General features: G+C 45.9%; 1 protein-coding gene across 7 annotated transcripts in view; it reads right to left on the bottom strand.

Moving 5' to 3' along the window:
- The window catches only part of LOC147624169 (isoamylase 2, chloroplastic-like), a 221,221-nt gene extending 195,458 nt beyond the window's left edge, over positions 1 to 25,763 (bottom strand). For 5 of the 7 annotated variants that reach the window (XR_015269057.1, XR_015269058.1, XR_015269056.1 and 2 more), the window contains exon 1: positions 25,245 to 25,763. Coding sequence is in view for 2 of the 7 variants with exons in the window: in XM_086819095.1 (XP_086675221.1) it covers positions 25,245 to 25,517 (273 nt within the window). In the remaining 5 variants the exon portion in view is untranslated. The remainder of the gene's footprint in view (positions 1 to 25,244) is intronic. The other 2 variants (XM_086819099.1, XM_086819101.1) reach the window with 1 other exon arrangement.
- Positions 25,764 to 26,026: the final 263 nt, after the last annotated feature.

Raw genomic sequence — 26,026 nt, 5'->3', positions numbered from 1 at the left:
CGTCACAGGGACCCTCTCGCGGGGTCACAGCCGCAGCCAAGCTCCTTGCTTGAGATGCAAATGCGTGCATTGGAGATTCGACAACGAGAAGACGACGCCATGCGACGAGTGGAACACGAGCGTTACCTCAGAGCTTTGGACGCCAGATTGACACCGGCGGCGCCCTCGAATCATTTTCCCGAGAAAATGAATTTCAGTAAGTATAATGGTAAACTCGATCCCACTACTCTTTATTCATGGTTACATCAATTTGAAGCTTACTTTGCCGCAGTTAGGAAAACAGATATTGACAAAGTGATCTTAGCTAGTTGGTACTTGGAAGGTGAGGCCATTCCTTGGTGGACTCAGTGGGCTCATGCCCACACCAGAGCAGGTATGGCAGCTTATGTGTGGGACGAGTTCGTCCGTGTCACGTGCATCCCGCACTTGGATGCCACGTAGACATTTCTGTTCAGAAGGTGCAGGACCTGGGATGGTGAACTGGTCCCATGTGAGCCCAGTCCGGGACGAGTCAGCCAGGGATCCATCTCAGTCGTCCGAGGTCAGGTGTGCATTGTCCTGCACATGAGTCCAAGGTCAGGTGTGCACTGTCCTGCACATGAAGCAGTGCCAGTCCGCGCTGTGAGTCTCCCTCTGGAATGATGTCAGATGTTCTGTGTATCTAGTTTGCAACTGGATGCCAGACTTCTGTGGGCATGTAGGTTTGCATGTAGAGATGGGGCCAGCCCATAGGGCTACCCCAGTCGAAGACTTGCACTCTTAGTGTGGGCATGGGGGAAGGTGTAGAACCACCCCCAAGGGGCCAAGAGGGCCCCGGCTGTGCCCACCAGCCATGGCATGGGCTGGAAGGGCTGTCGGCCAGCCCTAGTGCTTCTGAACAGGCAGCCGACAGGGCTAAAAACCCTACCCAGCAGGTCGGCCAGGTGTAGGGGGCAGTCCCACACCCATGCGCAGAGTGCCCAGCAGCCTGGCACTGTCCCAACAGGCATGCGCAGAGTGGCCAGCATGATGCATAATGAGAAAGCATTTTATTAAAAAAACCTAGTCGTGAGGCTTTATAAAGCTGGCTGACTGGATGATAAGAGGAGTATAAATACTCCAGCCAAGAATCAATGAAAGCATCTCAGTTTTCACCAAGTGCTCAAGCCAATCAAGGGCCAGTCAAGCCAAGGGGATTGCCAAGCAAAGGGCTGGACTTCTGAAGGTCAAGGGCAGGATTTTCCAGCCAAGAAAAGGTCAAGTTTCTGTATTTGTTTTCAGATTTACATCATTCTAATAAAGCAAATACACCATCCGTGGTGGGGGCCCTACAGAGGGTAATTCGGACCCAATACTGTGTCCTCTCCATCTCCCCCTTCTCTCTCTATTTTCTGCACATCTCCTTTCAGTTTGTGCGTTAATTCCGTCGCGAAAAGAGTGCTGATTTCTGAGTTTTGAAGTACCGATCCTTCTCCGAAGCTTCCGCATATTACAGTGGTATCAGAGCCTACCTCAAGGACAAGGATTCAGCAAAGAAAACCAGAAAATTTTTTCGCTCGTGTGGTTGGTTTTTAGACGCCGGTGGACTACCCCTTTCGGAGTGACTCCTGTCCCTCGAAGGACGGTTGGTTTTTAGCCTCTGGAAGCCTCCGGAAGTCTCCCACACAGATAGTGGATGGTCAGATTGCGTTCCGGAAAGGAATTGCATTTTCCCGCTATGGCGAGTTTCGGCGACGAGAGAGAACCAGAACCATGGGACCAGAGTGCACCAGGCAGCCCAGCCAGGGCACCCGGCTTGAGAGTCACAGACATGTTCCAACAGATGATGCGAGCAATCGCAGACCAGACAACCAAGTTGGATGAGCAGAAGGCGCGGATTTTGGCTCTGGAGGAGCATTCTCGCTCTCCAGCGTCACGTTTTCCATCTCCTCCTCCCTCTCCTTCCGTATCCCAGATACCAGATCCTCGTCACAGCCGCAGCCAAGCTCCTTGCTTGAGATGCAGATGCGTGCATTGGAGATTCGACAACGAGAAGACGACGCCATGCGACGAGTGGAACACGAGCGTTACCTCAGAGCTTTGGACGCCAGATTGACACCGGCGGCGCCCTCGAATCATTTTCCCGAGGAAATGAATTTCAATAAGTATAATGGTAAACTCGATCCCACTACTCTTTATTTATGGTTACATCAATTTGAAGCTTACTTTGCCGCAGTTAGGAAAACAGATATTGACAAAGTGATCTTAGCTAGTTGGTACTTGGAAGGTGAGGCCATTCCTTGGTGGACTCAGTGGGCTCATGCCCACACCAGAGCAGGTATGGCAGCTTATGTGTGGGACGAGTTCGTCCGCGACCTTAAGCAGCGGTTTCTACCGCCCCACTACCTTGAGCGACTCGAAGACGAGTTTAGGGGAGCGCGTCAAAACGCGCAACCAGTCCTTCAGTTTGCCAATAAAATTTCGACCTTGTGTCTGCAATTAGGCTTATCTGATACGGACAAGAAAGGGCAGTTTTTGTATGGCCTGGACACGCAAATCCAATGGGAGGTGCGTATGTTTAGGCCAGCCACTTTTGAGGACGCACTCTCGCTTGCGCAGAGTGCAGAAATGAAACACAATGGTGGCAAGCCCAAGACTTCCCAGCCGGCTTCTCCCAAGGCTAACGCCTTGGGGGGCAAAAGCCAGAACCAGACGGGGTCTTCCCCAGGACAGAGCCCAGGAGCCTCTGGCTCCAAGAACTCGAACAATGCGTCTAAGCTTACTCCAGACCAGAAAGCAGAGGCAGGCAAGACAGGTGGCAAGTTGAGTGCTGAGGAGCTTTCTCAGTACAGGAAGGAGGGTAGATGTTTCTTTTGTCACACAAAAGGACATACTTCTCAGGATTGTCCGAAGAAACCTCCAAAGGCCGCCGCCGCCTCCACAGCTTCCGTGGTGAGCACGGCTCCCACACAGACCCCAGCGGCTACCCCTAGTTCTTCAACCCCCGGTGCTTCAGTTGGAGCAATTATTAGCCGGGAGCTCGAAGATAAGCAGAAGGGCGCCCATGACCAGGAGTATGAGCGCAACGAATTGCTCAAGTCCTTTGGCTACATAGGTGGCCAGAGAGTCGTCGTCTTGTTTGACAGCGGGCAGCACGGAGGATGTGATCACGGAACAGGCCGCTAGGCGTACCCGTTTCGAGCTGACTCCGGTGGACAAACAAGTTGAGGGTTTTAGCACAGGTATGACAACGAGCGTCAAGTATGAAGCTCTAGGTGCTAAGTTAGTGATTCAGGGCATAGAGTTTGTGCGTGATTTTATGGTTGCCCCTCTTGTAGGAGCAGACATAATTTTGGGTATCCAGTGGTTTCACAAGTCTCTTCCTGATGTCAAGTGGGACAAGCACACGTTCCAGATCGATCGGAATGTGTCAAACACCCCGGTGACCATTAAGTGTGAGCCAGGTATTCCAAACTTTCCGCTCATAAGCCACTTACAGGCTAAGCGAGCAGTCAGGAAAGGCGCACAGTGTGCGATGATTTACATCCAGACAACCCAGACGGTGGCCAGTGCTTCCAAGAAGTACTCGGCTCTCCATGAAAAGTTCCAGAAGATTTTTCTTCGGGACAGTCTCCCAGCTCCCCTCGTCCAGACCGGAGGATCACAAGACTGACCTCCTCCCAGGCTCGGAAACCCCGAGCAAGTTTCCGTATCGCCTTTCTAAGGCAATGGAATCGGAGTTGGACCGCCAACTCCAAGAATTGTTGCAAGCTGGCTTCATCCGCCCCAGCGTTGTCGTGAAGTGTGCGGTACAGCCAGGAAAGTACGAAACTTCTAGCTGTGAGAGTGAATGTCAAATCCAACAAGGAATTTCACGTACAAGATTTCCCAAGGAGTATTGAACATCATTATTTCCAATGACAAATACATGTGTCAACTCCCCTCAATACATCCTTGAAATCATCCAGATGATTGCACAGAATTGCATGAAATCCTTTGAACCATTCACATGTGAGCATAACAAAGCTTTCTAATTTTTCCAATATACATGTGGCCAGCTAGATCCATTACATCCAGTGCCCTCAAAACCATTAAATCATGATGCTCTTTTTCACCTGAAAACCTGCCTTAATATTCTAACATTTCACAAGCAAAAGATAGAATACGGCATAGCTATTTCATGTACATAATTTCCAAAACTCAGTCAAGCAGTCACAAGGCCATCTTCCGTGATTTTACAAACTTCAGTTCTTCCAAAATTTATATCTTGTTCATCAACCTTTGCCCATATATTCCAAAACCTTTAAGGGCTTATTTGCCATGCCCTTTTTCTAAAGTAACAAAGTAAATTTTAAATTAAGCTTATCTGAAATAAGCGAGGAGTGAACACGTCGATTTTTTCTTTGTTTTTATTAATCCATAATAGCCGCTTCAGCGCCGGTACACGGAGAAGGAAGAAATGGCGGAACAGAGCCCTCTACTGCTGACTGTGAGCTTGAATTTTCCAGAAGCACATCATTGAATAGCACTCAACTTTCCCATCATTTCTAGCACCTAAAAGCAGTACACAGAAAATAAGCTCTTCCCATGAAATTTACTGGTCGCCAACGACGCTGTTCTCTTAACTCTGCGAAAATCCCCTTTCACTTTGCAATCGCCGTTCTCTTTCCGGCCCTTTTTTTCTTTTCCCGCGGCGAACTCGGCGGCCAGCTATACATGCCATAAAAAAAAACTGCGCGTTTTCTAGAAAACCTCCAATGTTTTGTTAACCTTAGCACTAAGGTTATAAAGCATAACCTTAGCATTAAGGTTAAAGTCCTCAATGCACCTATTATTTCCCTTTTTTCCATTGTTATGGAGTGTTGACCATATATATATATATATATATATATATATATAATCAACTCCTTTTTACCTTTACACCATAACCTTTCTAAAGGTTTTTCTCACGCCTTAGCTCCATTTAGCATCCTTATTGTGCATATGATTTTGCCATTTAAAGCATACAATCAAGATCCCGACCAATATGCACCATTAGGTTCTCTGTCTCAGTGCTAATGTCACAAGCAAAATCCAGTCCTATCAAGGCACAAGATATCTGCTAGCTCCAAAATTCTCCATAAGCATAAAAAAAAATCCTCCACAATTCACACCACACTGTCAAAGGCTTCAAAACCTAGCTCAGCCTCAGCTCATCTTATTGAACCTTATCTACAATATGAACATATGTACATGGCATCATATAATGACTCGTCATGGCACTTAACCCATGCATCTGGATGTGTATTTGACGGCCTCACATGCACGGTTTCATATCATAGACGTGCCATGGCACGACATCCACCCCCTCTAAACCTGCACATCCTCTGGTATGTGCCAAATCATCATCAAGGTCCACATATAACTGGATGTCGTCTTCATCTTCTGCAGTTCCAGGAAGATCATTCTCTTCCTCTTCAATCATATCCATACTTCCACTGTCAAGCTTCTCATCCTGAATTTCTTGTGAATCAAAAGGATCACCATCATGCCTTCTTTTAAATATCTTGATTCTTTTGCCAGCCACAAGATTCTTTACTTCTGTTCCATCAAGCTCACACAGAGTATATGTGGCATTTCCATGCACATGCCTGACAATGTAAGGGCCAAACCATCTTTTTGCAAATTTTCTTTGAACAGTGAATTGGTTGTCAAGGCTACTATCATACATTAGAACCCAATCACCTTCTTCAATAGGTTTTGGCCGGAGTCTGTGTCTACTATCAAATCTTTCTTTATTTTTCAACCTTGCATCTTTCAGGCGAGCTTTAGCAAGCTCTACATCTTCAGGCCTCCTCTCCAACTGTCTTATTCTCAATGCAAGGAGGTCATCTCTGCTCAATCCTTCCACCCAGGGCAATACATTCCAAGTTAGAATTACTTCTTCAACTGGCATCACTGGCTTCTGACCATACATTAATTCTGCAGGCATGTATCCTGTCACTGAGCTATGAGTTGTACGGTCAGCCCACAAGGCATATGGTAGCAGCTTTGGCCACTCTCTCATCCTTTCTCTGCATGCCTTAGCCAAAGCTTTAATGATTGGAGGATGTCCTCGTTCACTTTTCCCATTGCCCTCAGGATTGTAAGCACATGTTAGAGACAGTTTGATACCAATTCTAGAGAAGAATTCCTTTGCTTCTCCAACATCTAGCTCACCTCTATCAGCTGTTATTTTCCCAACACAACCATATCGGCAGATCACATCTTCCAAGAGAAATTTGCATATTGTTTCCGTACTCTTTGTTCTAAGAGCACGCCCTTCTACCTGATTTGTCAAATCTTCTCTTGCAAGTGCTATATACCGCATCTGCCAAATTCCCAAAGGCATTGTAACTAGATCCACTACCCATTTGTAGTGCATGGCAGGTGGGTAGGTTGGTTGTAAGCCATCACGATGCCTCACATTTGAGTACATTTGGCATACTATGCATGTTTCCACATATTGGGAAATATCCTTGTACATTCCTCTCCACCAATATTTTTCCTTTATTTTGGTAAAAGTGGCCCACACACTTCTATGCCCAGCCCAGAGACTCTCATGGAATTCTTTCACAAGCTTTCCTTGAGTCTCTTTATCACATATGACTCTCTGTGGCATAGCATTCCTCTGTTTAGGATGCTTCCAGAGATACCCATCCTTTAGAAAGTAACCATATGCTTTTCTGCGGATCCTCTTAAATTCTGAGTCAGACCAATTTTGTTGCCTTGTTAGAGTGCTCAAATATTGACCAATAAGCAACCAATCTCCTTCATATATTTCCTCAATAAAAGACTCAAGTGCATTTGACAAGCAAATATGATCCCCCTTTGCATATGCTGTGGTATAGAACTTTGTACCCACATCATCAATGTCACTAATCATCTCTTTCTCATCTTCATACCTGGCTCTTGATAGCATATCTGCAACTGGATTATCTTTTCCCGCAATATGCTCAAACTCAGGATTTAGTGACTTAATATAAGCAATCCACCTAAGCATAGCAATATCTGGAGTGGTACAACTTGCTATCATCCCAAGAAGTGGCAAGCAATCAGTCTCCACAAGTACAGATGCCCCAATAAGATATTCTTTTTCACATTTTAGAGCAATGACAATCCCCCATAATTCTCTCTTGATCTGTGGATACTTTCGCTGCCGAAAGCTTAATACCTTTGCTCCAAATCTAATTACATACCTATGATCATCCTCATCATCTTGCCCTACTGCCCATCCAATCCCAGTAGGACTAGTAGCAACTGTAACAATCACAGGCCTGCCACACTCATAATCTGCCTTTCTCAAAATGGGTGATGATTGGAGCAAATATTTCAGCTTCCGCATAGCTTTAATATGTACTGCACTCCACAAAAATTTTTGATTTTTCCTCAAAAGCTGATAAAGAGGATCTGCTACATGTGCATAGTGTGGGATCCAAATAACATAAAAGACGCATGCTCCAAGAAATCTCCTCAGCTCTGTAACATTAATGCATATTTCCTTCATTCTTTGTATTGCGTCTATCTTGGCTGGACAAGGACGGCGTCCACTAGTACTACAAAGATGTCCCACTATTAGCACTTCACCAACCCCAAACACTGATTTCTGCCCAGATAAAGTAAGATTCACTTCTTCAAGCCTGGATAGAATCATGTCACAATCCTTTATATGATCTGCCACAAACTTGCGGCACCCTTTTGAATCCAAATTCCCATCTTTGTCTTTCTCATCACAGCCCTTTATTGGCACATCATCCAAAAATGGCATAGTTTTTTGTGGTATGAAGTCTCGTAAGACTTTATTCATTCCATTCATCATATGTGCCACTGAGTTAGTGGCTCCCTGTGGTAAGATACACATCCTTACTAATCCCAAAGGAGTTCTCATTGTGGTCAAGTCCCTGCTTTGTATATCCAGCTGGAACTGATCATATCCCGAATACAAATCACCCATAGAGTATATAGCTTTCCCTGCAAATGCTTCTGCAAACTCATCCACAATTGGACCTGCTCCCACATTCCTGATTGTGACTTTGTTTACAGGTTGCATGTCTTGAATAAAGCGCAATGTCCCATTTTTCTTTGGTATAGTAAACCATCTGTTGGAATATGGGGCACATGAAGGCTCCAAGATTCCCATCTTGATCTTTTCCTTTAGTAATTCCATCAACTTTGGCAAGAGAGCCTTTGGTACTGGAATTGGCCGCAGGTTCCAGGGCACATGTGGAACAGTAAAGATCACCATTGGTGCTGTTACACTTGGATCAACACAACCAATCTCATGCGGCTGAAAGGCAAAAGCTTTCCCATGTTTTACAAGCATCTCCTCAAAGCATTCCCTTTCAACTGGCAACAGAAAATCCCTCTCACCAATCTTCAGCTCTTTCAGAGTTTCTTGAGTAAATTTATGCCCAATTTTCTTCGGATCTCTAAGATTTGGTTGCATAGAAGCTTCATCTATCTTCTCCTTGCTTCCTGGTGGCAAGGGCAAGGCAACTGGCTTCACCTTTTTTGCAACCGTTTTGTACTTTGTATCAACATGAGCATCCATTTCACAATTCATGTTTTTACATTCCACCCCCTTAAATTCCTGGATTATATCATACATCTCCACAGATGACACCTTTATCATTTCATTTCCACCCTGTAAGCATGCTCTTCCCATATCAAAAAGCACATCCACAGTATCTATAAATGACACCTCATCAAGCACCCCTGAAATGAACTCATTCTTCTCCAAAAGACCACACTGCTCAAAACTTTTTTGTTCATTTTGTATATGTTTTTGCATGCCACGCTTTAAATCCTTGCTTTTTACAAAAACCAGTGACCCATAGCTGGAGAATCCCTGAAAATTTGCTGAAAAACTATTTACATTGATTGAGTCCTGCGAGAACTCATTTTCCCTTGTACCATTGGAATCCCGCTTTACAATGGCACCTGGCCAAAATCCCTCATCTCCCTGTAATTCATAAACTCTCTGTTTATCTTTGGGAGTGACTGTGCCCGAAGAGATTCACGATTCCTTTCATGATTAATGCAAACTGTCAAAAACTGAACAGCCTTTTTGCCATCTTTACTCCTTATTCTTGCATATGCTGAGCCATCATCCAAAACCTTTGTTTCCATCCTTACAGCTGTAATGTAGGGTTGCCCAAGAATGAGGGGATACGATGACATCTCCTGAACAAAGAAATTCTGATCATCCTTCACATCCCCTATAGTTACCCTTACATTTGGACATGCTGCATAAAGCTCTCCAGATGAATTATTAGCTGCTTTAATCATCCACCCATGATCCACATCCATTGGCCACTTACATTTGTTGTAGAGATTTTTAGCCATGAGATTTATTTCAGACCCATGATCAATTAGAGCGACATATGGCTCTTCCAAATCACCTATCTTGACAAGGGTTTCAGTGGTTGCTCTTGCCCAATGGCTCCTGGAGTAATGACTCTTTGTAAGAACTTCTTTTTCATCATCCTCTTCCACAAAACGCACTTGTCGTGCCCCATCAGCAGAGTGATTACATTCCACCACATTTTCTCTCTCTTCCTTTTTCTGTACCTGTACACCATGAGTCTTGGAAGTGCTTGCCTCCCCTTGTGATGGAATAGATTCAATTATGGACTGCCTTTTTCTTCGTATAATATCAATTATCTCATCATGAAATTCTTTCTTTGCAATCCCCAAGACTTCCCCTAGTGTGAATTCCACCCTGCTGTTTAGAATTCTCTCTTCAAGCACCTTTTTGAGATCTGTTGCAACCTCAATATCAGATTGAAGCTTGTAGAGTGGACTTTTCCCTTTACCCTTCTCCTTCATTTTTGCTGGCACTTCTTCCATTGAAACATCATGTGGAGGTCTGCTATGCTGTGGAGGCATATGTGATGGCCCAGGATCCTTCTTTTCACTTCCACGTGTAACTCTTTTTGATGGCCCTCCTTCCTCATTTTCCCTTTTACGTTTCTCCTCTACCTGTGCCTCATTATTTTGACATTTGGCAATATAGGCATGAATGGATAAAGAATCCACAGGCTCCTCCCAGCCAGTCTCAAGACGTATACAATCACCTGCCTCATGCAAAGCTTGCTTTGACACTTTCTTTGATGCTATTAATTCCATTGTTGACGGCCAAAAATTCTCATTCTCATAATCCTCATCATTCTCAAATCCCTGCTTTTGTTGACCAACCTTTAATCCATAGGTTGCTGCCTCAACCATAGAAATGGCATGACTAGCAGCCATATCCTCTACCAGCTTTTTCATCCCTCCTTTTCCAAAGTTTGTACTCAGCGGAAGACCAGTCTCTGTAAGATGGATTTTCCCATCTTTGAAGAACACAAGTTGATTTTTAAGAGCTTCTTTATAGCTGGTACAATCCTTCTTTGCATGCTCTGGGTCATCACACCATATGCATCTATATGTAAACCCTTCTTTGCTTTGAGGCCTTTGCATAGAAGCCTGCCCCAATGGTAGACCTTTTTCTTCGATCCTGGACATCTTCAATTTTAAATCACGCATACCCTTGATAAGCTCATCCATCGGCCCATCTATCTTAGGAATTGTGGCAGCTGGCTTGGATAAATTCTCAGGGGTAACAGCAGCTATGGGGGTTGCAGAGCCCATCACCATTTTATCCCTCCTCCGCTGCCGCTTTGCTAACATAGTGACTGCATCCTCAACATCATTCCAGTCACTCTTTAATCCCTGCTCTGTATTCTTATCCTCAAGGAGGATTTCCAATTTCTCCTGGAGATCTTTCCCAGCTGCTTGCAAGAAGAGCTCTGTCTTTTCTCTGTCCAAAGTTGCACGCTCTATTCTTGACAACTGGGCATAACGCTTCTCAAACTCCCTTAGCAATTCTGTGGCAAAAATTCCCATTTTAGGTTTTGTGACCCATTCCAAAAAAGTTCGTTTAGTCACTCGCTCAGAATCCTCCATGAAGTATTCATCTTTTAAAGCAAGCTTGAATTCTTCCCAATTTCTGCCACCCTGTGCTGTCTGCAATCCTTTTATGCGCTCTCTTATTTCAGGAACGCATACCAACTCGAAACTTCGAACCATATCCTCCTCGGTCACCCTGTTTAACTCCATCTCCTTTATATAATTGCGCAGATACTTTGTAATGTCCTTCCCATCAAATTGATCCACCTTTTTCACAATTGATTGTAAGGCTTTGGTCGTGGAAATCTGTCCCCTCTCAGCAGCTTGTTGCTGTTGCATGTACATGGAAAACATTTGGAACATCTGCATAACTCCGGGGTCAAAATGAACCCCCTGGCCCTCAGAATTCTCAGCCATAGCTTCCCTGTATATTTCACCACACTCTCACCCCAGCAGTTTCACGTCGGGTTCACCAAAAGATGTCGTGAAGTGTGCGGTACAGCCAGGAAAGTACGAAACTTCTAGCTGTGAGAGTGAATGTCAAATCCAACAAGGAATTTCACGTACAAGATTTCCCAAGGAGTATTGAACATCATTATTTCCAATGACAAATACATGTGTCAACTCCCCTCAATACATCCTTGAAATCATCCAGATGATTGCACAGAATTGCATGAAATCCTTTGAACCATTCACATGTGAGCATAACAAAGCTTTCTAATTTTTCCAATATACATGTGGCCAGCTACATCCATTACATCCAGTGCCCTCAAAACCATTAAATCATGATGCTCTTTTTCACCTGAAAACCTGCCTTAATATTCTAACATTTCACAAGCAAAAGATAGAATACGGCATAGCTATTTCATGTACATAATTTCCAAAACTCAGTCAAGCAGTCACAAGGCCATCTTCCGTGATTTTACAAACTTCAGTTCTTCCAAAATTTATATCTTGTTCATCAACCTTTGCCCATATATTCCAAAACCTTTAAGGGCTTATTTGCCATGCCCTTTTTCTAAAGTAACAAAGTAAATTTTAAATTAAGCTTATCTGAAATAAGCGAGGAGTGAACACGTCGATTTTTTCTTTGTTTTTATTAATCCATAATAGCCGCTTCAGCGCCGGTACACGGAGAAGGAAGAAATGGCGGAACAGAGCCCTCTACTGCTGACTGTGAGCTTGAATTTTCCAGAAGCACATCATTGAATAGCACTCAACTTTCCCATCATTTCTAGCACCTAAAAGCAGTACACAGAAAATAAGCTCTTCCCATGAAATTTACTGGTCGCCAACGACGCTGTTCTCTTAACTCTGCGAAAATCCCCTTTCACTTTGCAATCGCCGTTCTCTTTCCGGCCCTTTTTTTCTTTTCCCGCGGCGAACTCGGCGGCCAGCTATACATGCCATAAAAAAAAACTGCGCGTTTTCTAGAAAACCTCCAATGTTTTGTTAACCTTAGCACTAAGGTTATAAAGCATAACCTTAGCATTAAGGTTAAAGTCCTCAATGCACCTATTATTTCCCTTTTTTCCATTGTTATGGAGTGTTGACCATATATATATATATATATATAATCAACTCCTTTTTACCTTTACACCATAACCTTTCTAAAGGTTTTTCTCACGCCTTAGCTCCATTTAGCATCCTTATTGTGCATATGATTTTGCCATTTAAAGCATACAATCAAGATCCCGACCAATATGCACCATTAGGTTCTCTGTCTCAGTGCTAATGTCACAAGCAAAATCCAGTCCTATCAAGGCACAAGATATCTGCTAGCTCCAAAATTCTCCATAAGCATAAAAAAAAATCCTCCACAATTCACACCACACTGTCAAAGGCTTCAAAACCTAGCTCAGCCTCAGCTCATCTTATTGAACCTTATCTACAATATGAACATATGTACATGGCATCATATAATGACTCGTCATGGCACTTAACCCATGCATCTGGATGTGTATTTGACGGCCTCACATGCACGGTTTCATATCATAGACGTGCCATGGCACGACAGCGTGTCGCCGTTTGCAGCACCGATCTTGTTTGTCAAGAAGAAAGATGGGTCTTCCCGGTTGTGTGTCGATTATCGTGCACTCAACAAGCTGACTATCAAGAGCAGATTCCCGATGCCTCGAATTGACTATATTCTCGAGAGGCTGAATGGAGCTAAGGTGTTCTCCAAACTGGATTTAAAGAGTGGGTACCACCAGGTACGGATTGTAGAGGGGGACATCCCCAAGACAACCTTCCGTACAGAACAGGCCCACTATGAATTTGTGGTTATGCCATTTGGATTGACGAACGCCCCAGCTACATTTAATCGCATGATGATGCGTATTTTCCGGGAGTTGATTGGAGAGTGTGTGTTCATATTTCTGGACGACATACTCATATTTTCAGCTACAGTTGAGCAGCATGACATTGATGTGGAGAAAGTCCTTAAGTTGCTGGAAAGCAACGAGCTCTATGTCAATGAAAAGAAGTCAGAATTTTATCTGTTCCAGGTACATTACTTGGGATATATAATTAGTGCTGAAGGCATTCGACTTGATCCGGCTAAAGTGGCCGAGATTGTTAACTGGGAAGTACCTCAGACCGCTTATGACATTAGATCATTTGTGGGTATATGCCAAGCATATTCCACCCACATTGACAAGTTTTCTGATCTCTCGGCAGACCTCACCGATCTGCTAAAGGGAGTGAAGACAAGAAGGCAAAAGATTCGAATGACTCCACGAGCGTTGGAGGCATTCCAGAACCTCAAGGTGGCTTTGTCAGAAGCGCCTTGTTTAGCCCTTGCCTCGTGGGACGAACCATTTCAAGTGATCACCGATGCGAGTAACATCGCAATTGGAGGTGTATTGCAACAGAATGGTCATCCGGTAGCTTACATGTCTCGTAAGTTACTGCCCGCCGAAAAGAACTACTCAGTCTATGATCGTGAACTCCTAGCAGTTATACAGGCCTTGAAACATTGGAAACATTTCCTGTATGGCCGTGACTTCGAGGTTCGCACTGACCATCAGGCATTGCACTGGATTCAGACGATGCCAAGTGCACAGTGGAGTGATCGACAACACCGCTGGAGTCAGATATTCCAGCAGTTCGGTGGCATGATTGAGTACCTTGCAGGAAAGGCCAATCCAGTGGCCGATGCTTTGAGCAGGAAGGGACAAGTATCTGCGATTCAGACCACTAGACTTGACCTTGTTGGTACAGGACTAGAAGACATGAAGCACACGTACGCGGATTCCGAGGAATTCGGTACACAGTGGGAACAGGCATTGGATGCCACAGGACCACGCCATTTTCTGATACGCGATGGTTGGCTTTTCTACAAAGGTCGACTATGTGTCATGAAGTCATTCCGGGCAGCTCTTCTCCATGATGCCCATGACGCCATTACAGGTGGTCATAGGGACATGAATTCGACTCTAGAGAAATTAGAACGGCAATACTATTGGCCAAAGATGAGGCGTGATGTGTTTACATATGTACAACGCTGTGACATTTGTCAAAAGGTGAAAGCTCCTCGTGGAAAGAAGATAGGGTTGTTACAGCCTTTGCCAATTCCTGAGGGTCCTTTCCAGGACATTTCGATGGACTTTGTCACAAATCTGCCTCCCAGTCCGAGTAAGCGTAATACGCAGTGTTTAACTATTGTTGATAGGTTCAGCAAATTTGTTATGCTTATTCCTTGCAGGGCCAATGTGACCATCGAGGATGTTGCCCAGCTATTCATTCGGCATTGGTACCCGATTGGCGGGATTCCTAGAACCATAGCGTCAGACCGAGATGCCAAGTTTACCAGTCATTTTTGGAGGGCATTGTTTGATAATTTTGGTACTAAGTTGAATTTTTCAAGTGCATTCCACCCACAGACAGATGGCCAGACAGAGATATACAACCAGTTGGCCTTTGATGTGCTGAAGTGTTATGTCCACGATCAGCAAGGTAAGTGGGAATCGTTTTTGCCTTTAGTTCAAGCTGTTTTGAATGACTCTTTTTCTTCAGCTATTGGCAGGACTCCATATGAGGCAGCGTTTGGAAGGCCTTTCCAGTCGTTAACCAAGACTTCGTCTTCAGTACCGGAGGCGAACAGAGTGACGGAGTCTTACCAGGAGATCCTAGAGTCCGTTAAAGACAGATTGGCTAAAGCGCAAGAGGCCTACACTCGACAGGCCAATAAAGACCGAAGGGACATGAAGTTTTCGGAAGGGGATTGGGTGTATCATCGGATTATGAAGCAAAGATTGAAGCAGGTGGGCAAGCGATGCCCAAAGTTGTCTTTCAGGAGCTTCGGACCATTTCCCATCCGGAAAAAGATTAATGAGGTGTCTATGCAGTTAAAGCTACCTCCGAGTTGGACTATGCACGATGTATTTCATGTCAGTTGGTTAAAGCCATATGCAGGTCCACCCCCTTCAGAGGTCAAAGACGAAGCGGAACCAGACATTATTGATGAAGCAGAAGTAATGGTTCCAGAACAGATCCTTCTGCACCGTTTCAAGCATGGCTCAAGCCGAAGACTACGACAGTTTCTCACGAAGTTTCAGGACCGAGGAACTCATGAAGCGGTATGGCTCGACAAAGAATTTTTCGAAGACTATCCGGCATTATTGACGGATTATTTGGAGGCTATGCAGCTTCCGTCAAGTTAAGCAGAAGGGGATGTCACGTGCATCCCGCACTTGGATGCCACGTAGACATTTCTGTACAGAAGGTGCAAGACCTGGGATGGTGAGCTGGTCCCATGTGAGCCCAGTCCGGGACGAGTCAGCCAGGGATCCATCTCAGTCGTCCGAGGTCACGTGTGCATTGTCCTGCACACGAGTCCAAGGTCAGGTGTGCACTGTCCTGCACATGAAACAGTGCCAGTCCGCGCTGTGAGTCTCCCTCTGGAATGATGTCAGATGTTCTGTGTATCTAGTTTGCAACTGGATGCCAGAACTCTGTGGGCATGTAGGTTTGCATATAGAGATGGGGCCAGCCCATAGGGCTACCCCAGTGCGAAGATTTGCACCCTTAGTGTGGGCATGGGGGAGATGTAGAACCACCCCCAAGGGGCCAGGAGGGCCCAGGCTGTGCCCACCAGCCATGGCATGGGCTGGAAGGGCTGTCGGCCAGCCCTAGTGCTTCTGGACAGGCAGCCGACAGGGCTAAAAACCCTACCCAGCAGGTCGGCCAGGTGTAGGGGGCAGTCCCACACCCATGCGCAGAGTGCCCAGCAGCCTGGTACTGTCCCAGCAGGCATGCGCAGAGTGGCCAGCAGCTTGCATAATGTGAAAGCATTTTATTTCTAAAGACCTAGTCGTGGGGCTTTTATAAAGCTGGCCGACTGGATGATAAGGGGAGTATAAATACTCCAGCCAAGAAACAATGAAAGCATCTCATAATTCACCAAGTGTTCAAGCAAACAAGGGCCAAGACAGCCAAGAGGTTGCTAACGCAAAGGGGTGAAGGACTGAAGGTCAAGGGCAGGATTTTCCAGCCAAGAAAAGGTCAAGTTTTCTGTATTTGTTTTCAGATTTACATCATTCTAATAAAGCAAATACACCATCCGTGGTGGGCGCCCTACAGAGGGTAATTGGGACGCAATACTGTGTCCTCTCCATCTTCCCCTTCTCTCTCTATTTTCTGCACATCTCCTTTCAGTTTGTGCGTTAATTCCGTCGCGAAAAGAGTGCTGATTTCTGAGTTTTGAAGTACCGATCCTTCTCCGAAGCTTCCGCATATTACAGACTGGTTAGGGGAGCGAGGGGGCTCCGTCGGCATTCTCGCTGGCACCTCATTTTCAGATCATGCGCCAGTTATCCTGACATTGGAGGAGAGGACACGGGAGCCCAGTTTGCAGTTGAGGATCCCAGAGAGGATACTTACAGATCCCAGTCTCGCTGAGGACATTGAGAGGATCTGGCATGATAGTCAGTGCTCTGACCAGGATGCAGCAGGCCAGTGTGCCCAGGGACTCATCGAGCTTAGCTCTTTTCTGCACGCTGCACCTTTGACACGGCTGGGAGAGATTCGCGAGCGGGAGCATCGGCTGAGACACAGCCTTGCCTCGCTACAGCGCCTCCAGGAGCAGCAGCCTGCATGTGAGTGGTTGGCGTCACAGCTGAGCCAGGCACGCCAGGAGGTTAGAGAGGCAGAGGAGCAGAGACATGAGTTTTACTATCGTCGTCAGGCCGCTCAGTGGACGCAGCTTGGTGATAGAGTGACTGGGGAGTTTTTTGAGATCACTGGACCCCGCCATGCTCGGGCAGGAGTCCGTCAGCTTGGTAGACCGGATGGTTCGGTAGCTACTGAGCCCGGGGAGCCACTGCATTTTATAGAGACCTGCTTTCAGCGGAGCCAGCCACTGAGGACAGAGATGCTTGCAGACAGACTGTGTGGGCCCATGTGCAGAGGAGGATCACAGATCGTATGCGCACAGTTCTTGGTGCGCCTCTTTCAGAGATTGAGCTTGCCGAGGCCTTGAGGGTCCTGCCGCGACATAGTTGCCCAGGGGAGGACGGACTGACGCCGGCCTTTTTTATGCGCTATTGGGACCTTTTGGGGCCAGGCCTCCGTAGGGGCTTTCAGTATGTTTTGGACACTGGGGTGATGCCACAGAGCTTTTCAGAGGGCTTGATCTTTCTTATCCCCAAGGGGGAGGGAGTATCAGATGATATTCGGCATTGGAGGCCTATTACGATTCTCAACACTGTCTACAAGGTCTTGGCAAAGGCCTTGAGTTTGAGGATCCAGCCCTTTTTGGGGGAGTTGATTCATGCTACCCAGACAGGATTCGTCAAGGAGCGCAGTATCCTTGACAACATCTTTACTTTCTGGGAGGCGACGGCCCGAGCTAGATTTCTTGGCGAGGACTTGGTCGTGATGCTTCTCGATTTTGAGAAGGCATACGATAGAGTTGATTGGGGTTTCTTAGAGGGCACTATGCTGCGCCTGGGCTTTGAGCCAGGATGGATCAGAGGGGTGGCGGCTCTGTACTCCACAGCTCGTAGCCAGGTGTTGATTGCAGGAGGACGGGGGCCGAGTTTTGAGCTGACCAGATCAGTCCGACAGGGGTGTCCCCTCGCCCCTTTTCTTTTTCTCTTCTTTGCGGAGGCTATGAGCATGTATTTGACGGCAGAGGAGGTTGGTTTGAGAGGACTTCAGCTCCCAGTCCGGGGGGAGGACCTGCTTGATGCTGAGTTTGCAGACGACACGGGCTTATTTTTGCATGGCCAAGAGGCCAATCTTCTTCGGGCAGAGCAGTCGCTCCAGGTTTTTAGTGCAGCTTCGGGAGCATTGATCAATTGGCGCAAGACAGTGGCCTTTTGGATCAGCAGTGCTCCCACTCCGGCATGGAGCCCGGACCCCGGTTTTAGATGGATTCCTCCTGGCACAGCAGTGCGGTATTTGGGATGCCAGATTGGACTGGATTTGTCACCTGAGCAGCAGATTGCCCCGCTTCTTCTGAGCATTCGGAAGAAGCTTTTGTATTGGAGTACAGCTCGACTATCCTTGGCTGGGAGGGTGGTGGTGGCAAATCAGGTGCTGCTATAGCGACCATGTGGTACATTACGTCTTGCTGGATCTTCTCGAGCTCTTGCATCAGCCAGGTACAGAGGCTGATCAGGAACTTTCTTTGGTCTGGGCGGGACGGTCAGCTAGCCCGGGCAAAGGTTGCATGGGCAGTTATTACACTTCCGCTGGCTCAGGGAGGCTTGGGCATTATAGATCCAGTCGATCAGAGTAGAGCCTTATTGGGGAAGCTTATTGTTCGGGGGCTGCTTCCAGGCGCTGAGCCTTGGAAAGAGCTTCTCTTGCAGCAGCTGCAGGCTCGGGCTCCCCAGCAGGGGGCACTTGGGCACCAGAGATTCGCTGGATCTTCATAGAGATGAGGACAGGCCTCAGTAGAGGATGGGAGGACAGATTTGCTTTGAGTATCCTGAGAGCTTGGGAGCTGCTGAGACCGGGGCTCTCTCAGTGACCTCCTTCTTGTGTTGAGGAGCGGGCCAGACAGCTGCTCATCTGGAGCCCAGCGGTTCGCACAGAGCAGGGTCATATGCTGGGTTCTCGGCCTCGTCTAGCCTGGGGACCTTTAGCGGCAGGCCCAGCACGCAGTTTTGGAGACTGGCAGACCTTCTGCAATCTCCCAGAGGAGATCCAGGTGGAGAGGCTGAGTCACTTCAGAGGGGGGATGATTATGAGGGATGATATTCAGGAGGCACTCACAGAGGAGTGGTTCACGCCTTTCGAGCCAGTGGCCCCACGGTGGATGGGAGCCTTTACTCAGTTGGAGATCCTGATTGCTGTCAGAGCTTGCACTGAGGATGGCAGATGCCTCTACTATGAGATACAGGATGAGGGCAGACTTCAGAGAGTGGAGGTGGAGTCGCCTTTGGTTGCAGAGTGCACCTTGTAGAGGATACGGGTAGTGGCCGCCGCTTCTCGGAAGTGGCATATTGACCCCGACCCTGTTGATGTGCTCCCGGATTGGCGTATATGGGCATATGCAGCGCGCCCCTTGGCCCGGTTACAGTGGGACCCAGGGGAGTACGAGTGGCATGATCCTTATGCATCCCTTGAGGCCACAGAGATCACCTTTTTCCAGTATACTGTTCGGCTGGGGAGGCATATTTTGACGGCGAGGAGGATGGTCTCTCCAGCTGGCGGCTACAGGGACTCTCACAGGAGTTCCTGGAGGATTTTTGGGCTCGGCTCTGGGCTAGTCGACAGGCCCGCAGGATCTCGACTTTCCAGTGGCTGGTCGCCCACAGGGGCTCAGCAGTTGGCACCTGGCTTGTTTACAGCGGTCTTCCGGCGGCCTGCGTCCGATGCGGCCACCCTATGGAGACACAGAGACATTGCCTTTGGGATTGCCCTCAGGCGCAGCAGATTTGGCTGCGGATGCTGCGTATTCTGGCCCCCCTCTCTCCAGAGGGAATGTTTACGTGGGGTGCCGCTGCTTGGTCGACTTCGACAGGGCCTGCTATGGGCTATGAGATGGAGCAGGACAATCAGGCCATCAGATTCATTAGGGGCCAGCCTCGCCTGGTTCCGGCACCAGATTTCTCGTCCGCCAGCTGGACACAGGAGAGGGATTTACGATGGAAGCTCCTCAACAGCCTGACCATCTGGTTCACCTGGAGGGCCCGGTGTTTCACGGCCTTTGAGGGGAGACTGGAGCCACCAGCAGAGACTGTTCGGGGGATCTGGCAGGAGTTGATCCACACCCTGCGAGGACAGTATGACCGCATCCGGGGCGACTCGGACGAGGCGATCTTGCAGCGCCAGGCCTTTCACACCACCTGGCGCAACGGCCCTTTCTACACCTTACACACGGGATCCCCCCGTTGGCATTACAGGCCACCTGTTTGGCTATTCCCCCCCCCCCTATTGTATGATTTAGCCCCTCAATCCTTAGTACTGATGCTTGTATTTTGCAGCTCCTAGGGAGAGTCTCCCAGACTGCCTTGTTGTATTCTCTGCTCTGTTTCTCTTATGAGCAGGAGAGATCTTTTGTAGCCCTACGGGCGTTTTTATATAACTAATGAAAGGATCTATTCTCGGGGGGAAAAAAAAAAAAAAAACCTTTGTCCCCTCCAAACCCCTTTGTCCCCATGGGTTATGAGAAAAGACTTTAATCACTTGGCCCCCTTCACACTTGGGGTTGTCCACACATGGGTTTACTTTTTGACTCCAATCTGATGCCATTCACACTGTCCTCCATGTCCCCATGCACACCTGCATACTGTCCAGAGAAAAACACACAGTCATGGATAGAATATCTAGAAGGCTAGATGCACCGAGGCTATTGAGGGTACTCCCGTTTTTGTTTCTCAATGTCTTTGCAGGATTTGGAGTGATATTATTCACACCATCATGGCTACCTGGGCCAGAATCCAGGGATCTTCGAGGGCTGCGGAGAGGAAGCGCGGCCAGTTTATGAGAGTGGGACATTGGTATCTTTTTCACGTCCTCTCATTCGGGACCCTATTGGCAGCACAGGGCTCCTGATTGGTTGAGATCTCCACCTTTCTTGGTGTGAAATCTCCATTTTGTAAAAATTTTTCATACTTAGTAGAAGTCTTCTTTCTGAAAAAAAAATATTTATTTTTAAAAAAAAAATTGGGACACGTTTTTTTAAAAACAAGAATGCTCAATGTTGAATGGTCATTGGTAAATCAATATTAAAGTTGGCATTGCCGCCACCAGACCCATGGGGGCCTGGGGCCATGTGAATATATTATCATTATGATTTAATGAATTATGATAGCCATAGGCTTCAAATTGTTCGCTCTTGAGTTTTTATGCACAAGTTTAACTTTTATACATGAAATCTGTGGTTCCTAAGGTTGAAAACTATATATACATGCCATAATTATAGCTTTAAAAATTAATGAATAAAAAACTTATTTTAAAAACTTTCCCAAAAAATAAAAAACGCTTTTAAAAGTATAAAACTCGTATAATACTTCCCGTTTTTAAAACGTCTGGCAACTATGCACCTCAGATAGAACAAGTGCATTGAGTCTCAATGGCCAAGACGTTCCCCCCCCCCAAACCCACCAGACCCCCGCCGTGGAGTATGAGCATAAAGTACAATACTAGTTGATTGTGAAGTTTTCGTCCGAGTTGCGGCCAGTTGATATTGTGCTTATTCTTTCTATCTTTAGCGGTGCATTTGCCCTATCAACTACTTATTGGCTGTACTAATTCTTTCTATTAGCTACTTCCCTTAGTGCTAGGCTTCATTATGGCTGAGTCTGCCCTACATCTCCAGAGGTTTGACAGAAACTCAGTACGAAGGACTTTGTGTGAATATATGCTCTTATGTGTGTGTGTGTGTGTGTGTGTGTGGCATATTACTAGGAAGCAGCAGCTCAAATGGGTCTTACAAAGACTGCAACATAAATTGGATTTCTGGAAGATATCTACCTGGCCACTTCATGTCAGGCTCAGAATAGTGCAGTCTATTGTAATGTCATATGTGCAATTTTATTTGCCATTGTTACATTGGTCCTCTCGGGATATTTCAGCCTTTATGTCACAAGCCATGGAAATACTCTGGAGAACAAAAGCGGCAGTGAAAGCATTAAGACTGATGAAGATGGAATTGTTGTGCTCCCCAGGGATGCATGGTGGTCTAAATATTCTAAATGTGCGGTATCATGTCCTTGCAAGGAAAATCACTATGCTGCATACTTTTTTCCGCCAACAACAGCCATGGACATGTATGCTTGCATCTATGTGTGTTAATATGAGGACTTCTGCTTATGGCCAATGGACTACTGATCCCTGGGAGGTTGTCATTGGGAGATTTGCAGGAAAGATACCAGGCTGCCCTTTCTCTACTGCTTTGATTTTGGACTGGAAACAGCTACTTTCAAAAGTTAAATGGGCTCCTAATAATTGCTCGGGGACAAATTCCATGAGACAGGAAAGTATTCATTGGAGTGCCATCTTTGACACTCCACTTGCCTTACAGGAACCGATCCGAGCATACAACCTCTCTAAATTGGGAATTCGGTATATACAAGATGTGGTGGATGATCAGGGATATGTTTTATCTTTTCCCCAGGCTATGGCTTCCTATCCTTTGGGAATGCATCACAGGACCATATGGAAGAAAATTGCTGATTTATTATTTCCTTTTCTACCAGTTCCTCCTATGGCTCCTATGGATCGGCTTATGGATTGGCAGCTGCTTTCCTCCACTACAGGCACTCATCCTGTTCCTCTCCCCGCTCTAACCTCCATTAAAGCCTATCATTTACTTCAGCCTGCTCCATGGATCCAGCAATATGGCAATTCTTTATGGCATATAAGGAAACCCCTTTCATGGTGGAGGAAGAATATTCGAATGATATGGAAAAGTAAAATGCCTTTGAAACAAAGACTTTTCCTCTGGAGATGTTTGACAGGTACATTATCAGTGGGGGTTACACTTGCAAGACGCCATATTGCATCATCCACCTGTCTAAGATGTATGGCTCTTTCAGAGACAATTCCTCATTTGCTTTGGCATTGTCCTTGTTCTAGAATCCTCCTCAGGCGTATTTCTGATTATCTTTGCCTTCGCTTCCCAACTCATAGATTTGGGAAACATTTCTGGCTCTTTGGCAGACATCTCAGAACTTTGTCCCAATACTCACTTTTTCTATTTTGGGTGAGATATTGGGCCCTATGGACCATCTGGAGTGAACACAATTTTGCATATTTGGGAAGGCACAATCTCCAATCATATGAATCTTTCCGAGCCTCATTGCGACAGTCTGTATATGCTGCTTGCCTTGAGGGTGACATGGATGCATCTTGTATTCAGCTTTTCTTCGAGTGCTTTTGATCTTTGGATATTCTCCACTCTGGAGAATATGATTATGTAAACTTTCTTGTGTGCTTCCATTAGGCTCTCCTTTGGAGTCTAATGTCTTGTATATTGACTTTATGAAAATATAACAATTACTGGTTTTACTAAAAAAAAAAAAGTGTGTGTGTGTGTGTGTGGAGTGCATGTGTGAGAGCATATCTTGATACAGAGTTCTACACCCACTATTGGGCATTGATGACATTAGTGGAGATGTCGTAGTATCTAGTCCATACTATGCATAATGGAGTTGATAGTTATATAGTCTTGTGGATTGACTACCATGAGTATATAACATGCACGTTCCTAAAAGGTGAATTTGGGCATGTTCATGCATTCATCTGGGTATATAATTCAATTGTATTAGCGGACATACAGATTTCACATTGTGAAGTTTTCATCCGAGTTGCGCCAGTTGATATTGTGCTTATTCTTTCTATCTTTAGTGATGCATTTTCCCTATCAACTACTTATTTGTTTTACTAATTCTTTCTATTTGCTACTTCCCTTAGTGCTAGGCTTCATTATGGCTGAGTCTGCCCTGCATGTCCGGAGGTTTGACAAAAACTCAATACGAAGGGCTTTGTGTGAATATATGCTCTTATGTGTGTGTGTGTGTGTGTGTCTGTGTGTGTGTGTGTGTGTGTGTGTGTGGAGTGCGTGTGTGAGAGCATATCTTGATACAGAGTTCGACACCCACTATTGGGCACTGATGACGTTAGTGGGGATGTCGTAGTATCTAGTACATACTATGCATAATGGAGTTGATAGTTATATAGTCTTGTGGGTTGACTACCATAAGTATATAACATGCACGTTCCTAAAAGGTGAATTTGGGCATGTTCCTGGATTCATCCAGGTATATATATATAAATACTAGCTGATCTCTAAAATCTGTTACCTTACCATACTCTCTGTGCAATTCAGACCAGGAACTACGCAAATTCCTCTGGCCCCACCTCCGAATCTGCTGATTTCCTTTGATCATATGAGAATGAAGTACAATACTAGCTGATCTCTGAAATCTGTTACCTTACCATACTCTCTAAGCAATCCAGACCGGGAACTAAGCAAATTCCACTGGTCCCCAACTTGATTGTTATATGCATCAAAGCAATCACCTTGCCTACAAAGACCAGTATAGGGTAGTTTAGGTGGGAGAGCGATCATTATAATCCCTACTGAGTGTTAGTGAGACTAGGGTATGCATATGGGTAGAGTAGGATGCACAGGTGTGATGGAATGGTCAGTGCTGGGAGGCAGTGGCCTACATTGATGAAATAGGATGGGGACATTTGAGCAGGAGACGACAGGAACTGGACACTAGATTCAGGGAAAAATCATCAGAAAATCAGATTAATGCAGAATGACCAATTTTCTAGACAACACCCCGTAGTAAGTATCCAATGCATGAAAGGAAGCTTTATGCTGTCTTTTATGAATTAAAGAAGTGGTGACATATTCTTAACAATGCAGAACATGCAACGTGCATGATAAATCTTTTATCATGTATTTCTTTGGTGCATCGGTCAGAAGGCACCGCAAAACGGGTGATGCAATTCCATGACCTAGGCATCCATCTGCTTGGGAGATACAATATTTTCATCATCTCAGCAAAGAGTTGCAATAACCGTCGCTACTGGAAATTAGACTGACCTGCTTATCCTACTTCATGTAGCAATCAAGGGCACCTTGATTAAGGCATCCTACAGAAGAACATTCACTGACATCTTTTTTTAATGTGTGAGCCATATGTATTATAGGTGTCAGTTCGAACCCTTGCCCCCTGCTCTGGATAACATGGTGCAATAGCCACTTCGGCCAGAGCCTGCTGGCGACATTCATTAGCATCTTAGAAGAGAGGAGAAGCAGCCCAGCAATAAGATATGTGAGCATGTTCGAACCATCATCCCACAGGTGATGCACCATCCAATGGATCAGAGACAAAAACAACTAGCATATTTTGGAATGTCAAGCGCAGGTGGTGCTTTCTGACACAAGTGAGCATGTGGGCACATACCTTTTCTTCTGCAGGCGCTGAATCGTGGAGGCTTTTTGCTGTTGCTGAGACGAGGAAGTGACATGAAGGCTTATGACTGATGTTCAGCTTACAAATCCTTAATCCAGAGAAGGTAGGCGAAGGGAGTGACCGTGCCCAGAAAATGGGTTTTTGGTGCCATTTCTCTAGAAGCGTGCTGCCCCCACGGCTTAAATCTGCCCTCTCCAGCAAGCTTCTTGAATTCACGAAGCAAGAAGAGTCCATGGCGCAAAGTGTGCTGAGCTGAGCTTTCATCCACGTTAACTGTTCAAAGCAGGACAAGGGTTTGAAACAGGTGTGACCCAAAATGCCCACTTGTGATAGGATTAGAGAAGAAGGCACACGTTAACACGCCCGACATCGTCCCAATACAGCTGAGATTCAGAGACCAGAATATTCCATACACGCATATATCAGCTTTTCTTCTGGCCAATATAAAGCTCGTCACGTTGCATGCCAAAAAGGTCACAGTGCACACTCTGCTTACTCAAAAGGTTCACAATTCTCTTGTGAGCAAAACTATTAACTTATATCATTGAGGGTAGGTGTGTGTTCACATTGTTCACATACAAGTGTGCCATGTATTTTAGGAGAAAGGGATACCCTTTCCTTCAAATATGGGTACCAACTTTTCTTTTTCATTAATTAATTAGTTAAGGAAAGAGGGACCTTAGGCTTAGGTTTATTAACATTAGGGTTTCAAACCTTAGGCAGTGAAGTGTCTAGAGGCAGATTTTTAAAAAAAGAGAACTATCTTGAATCTT

Source organism: Cibotium barometz, chromosome 25, assembly GCF_041138505.1.
Source record: "Cibotium barometz isolate CiBa-2024 chromosome 25, ASM4113850v1, whole genome shotgun sequence".
NCBI lineage: Eukaryota > Viridiplantae > Streptophyta > Polypodiopsida > Cyatheales > Cibotiaceae > Cibotium > Cibotium barometz.
The sequence above is the reverse complement of the archived record's forward strand: the minus strand, read 5'-3'. Positions and strand labels throughout refer to the sequence as shown.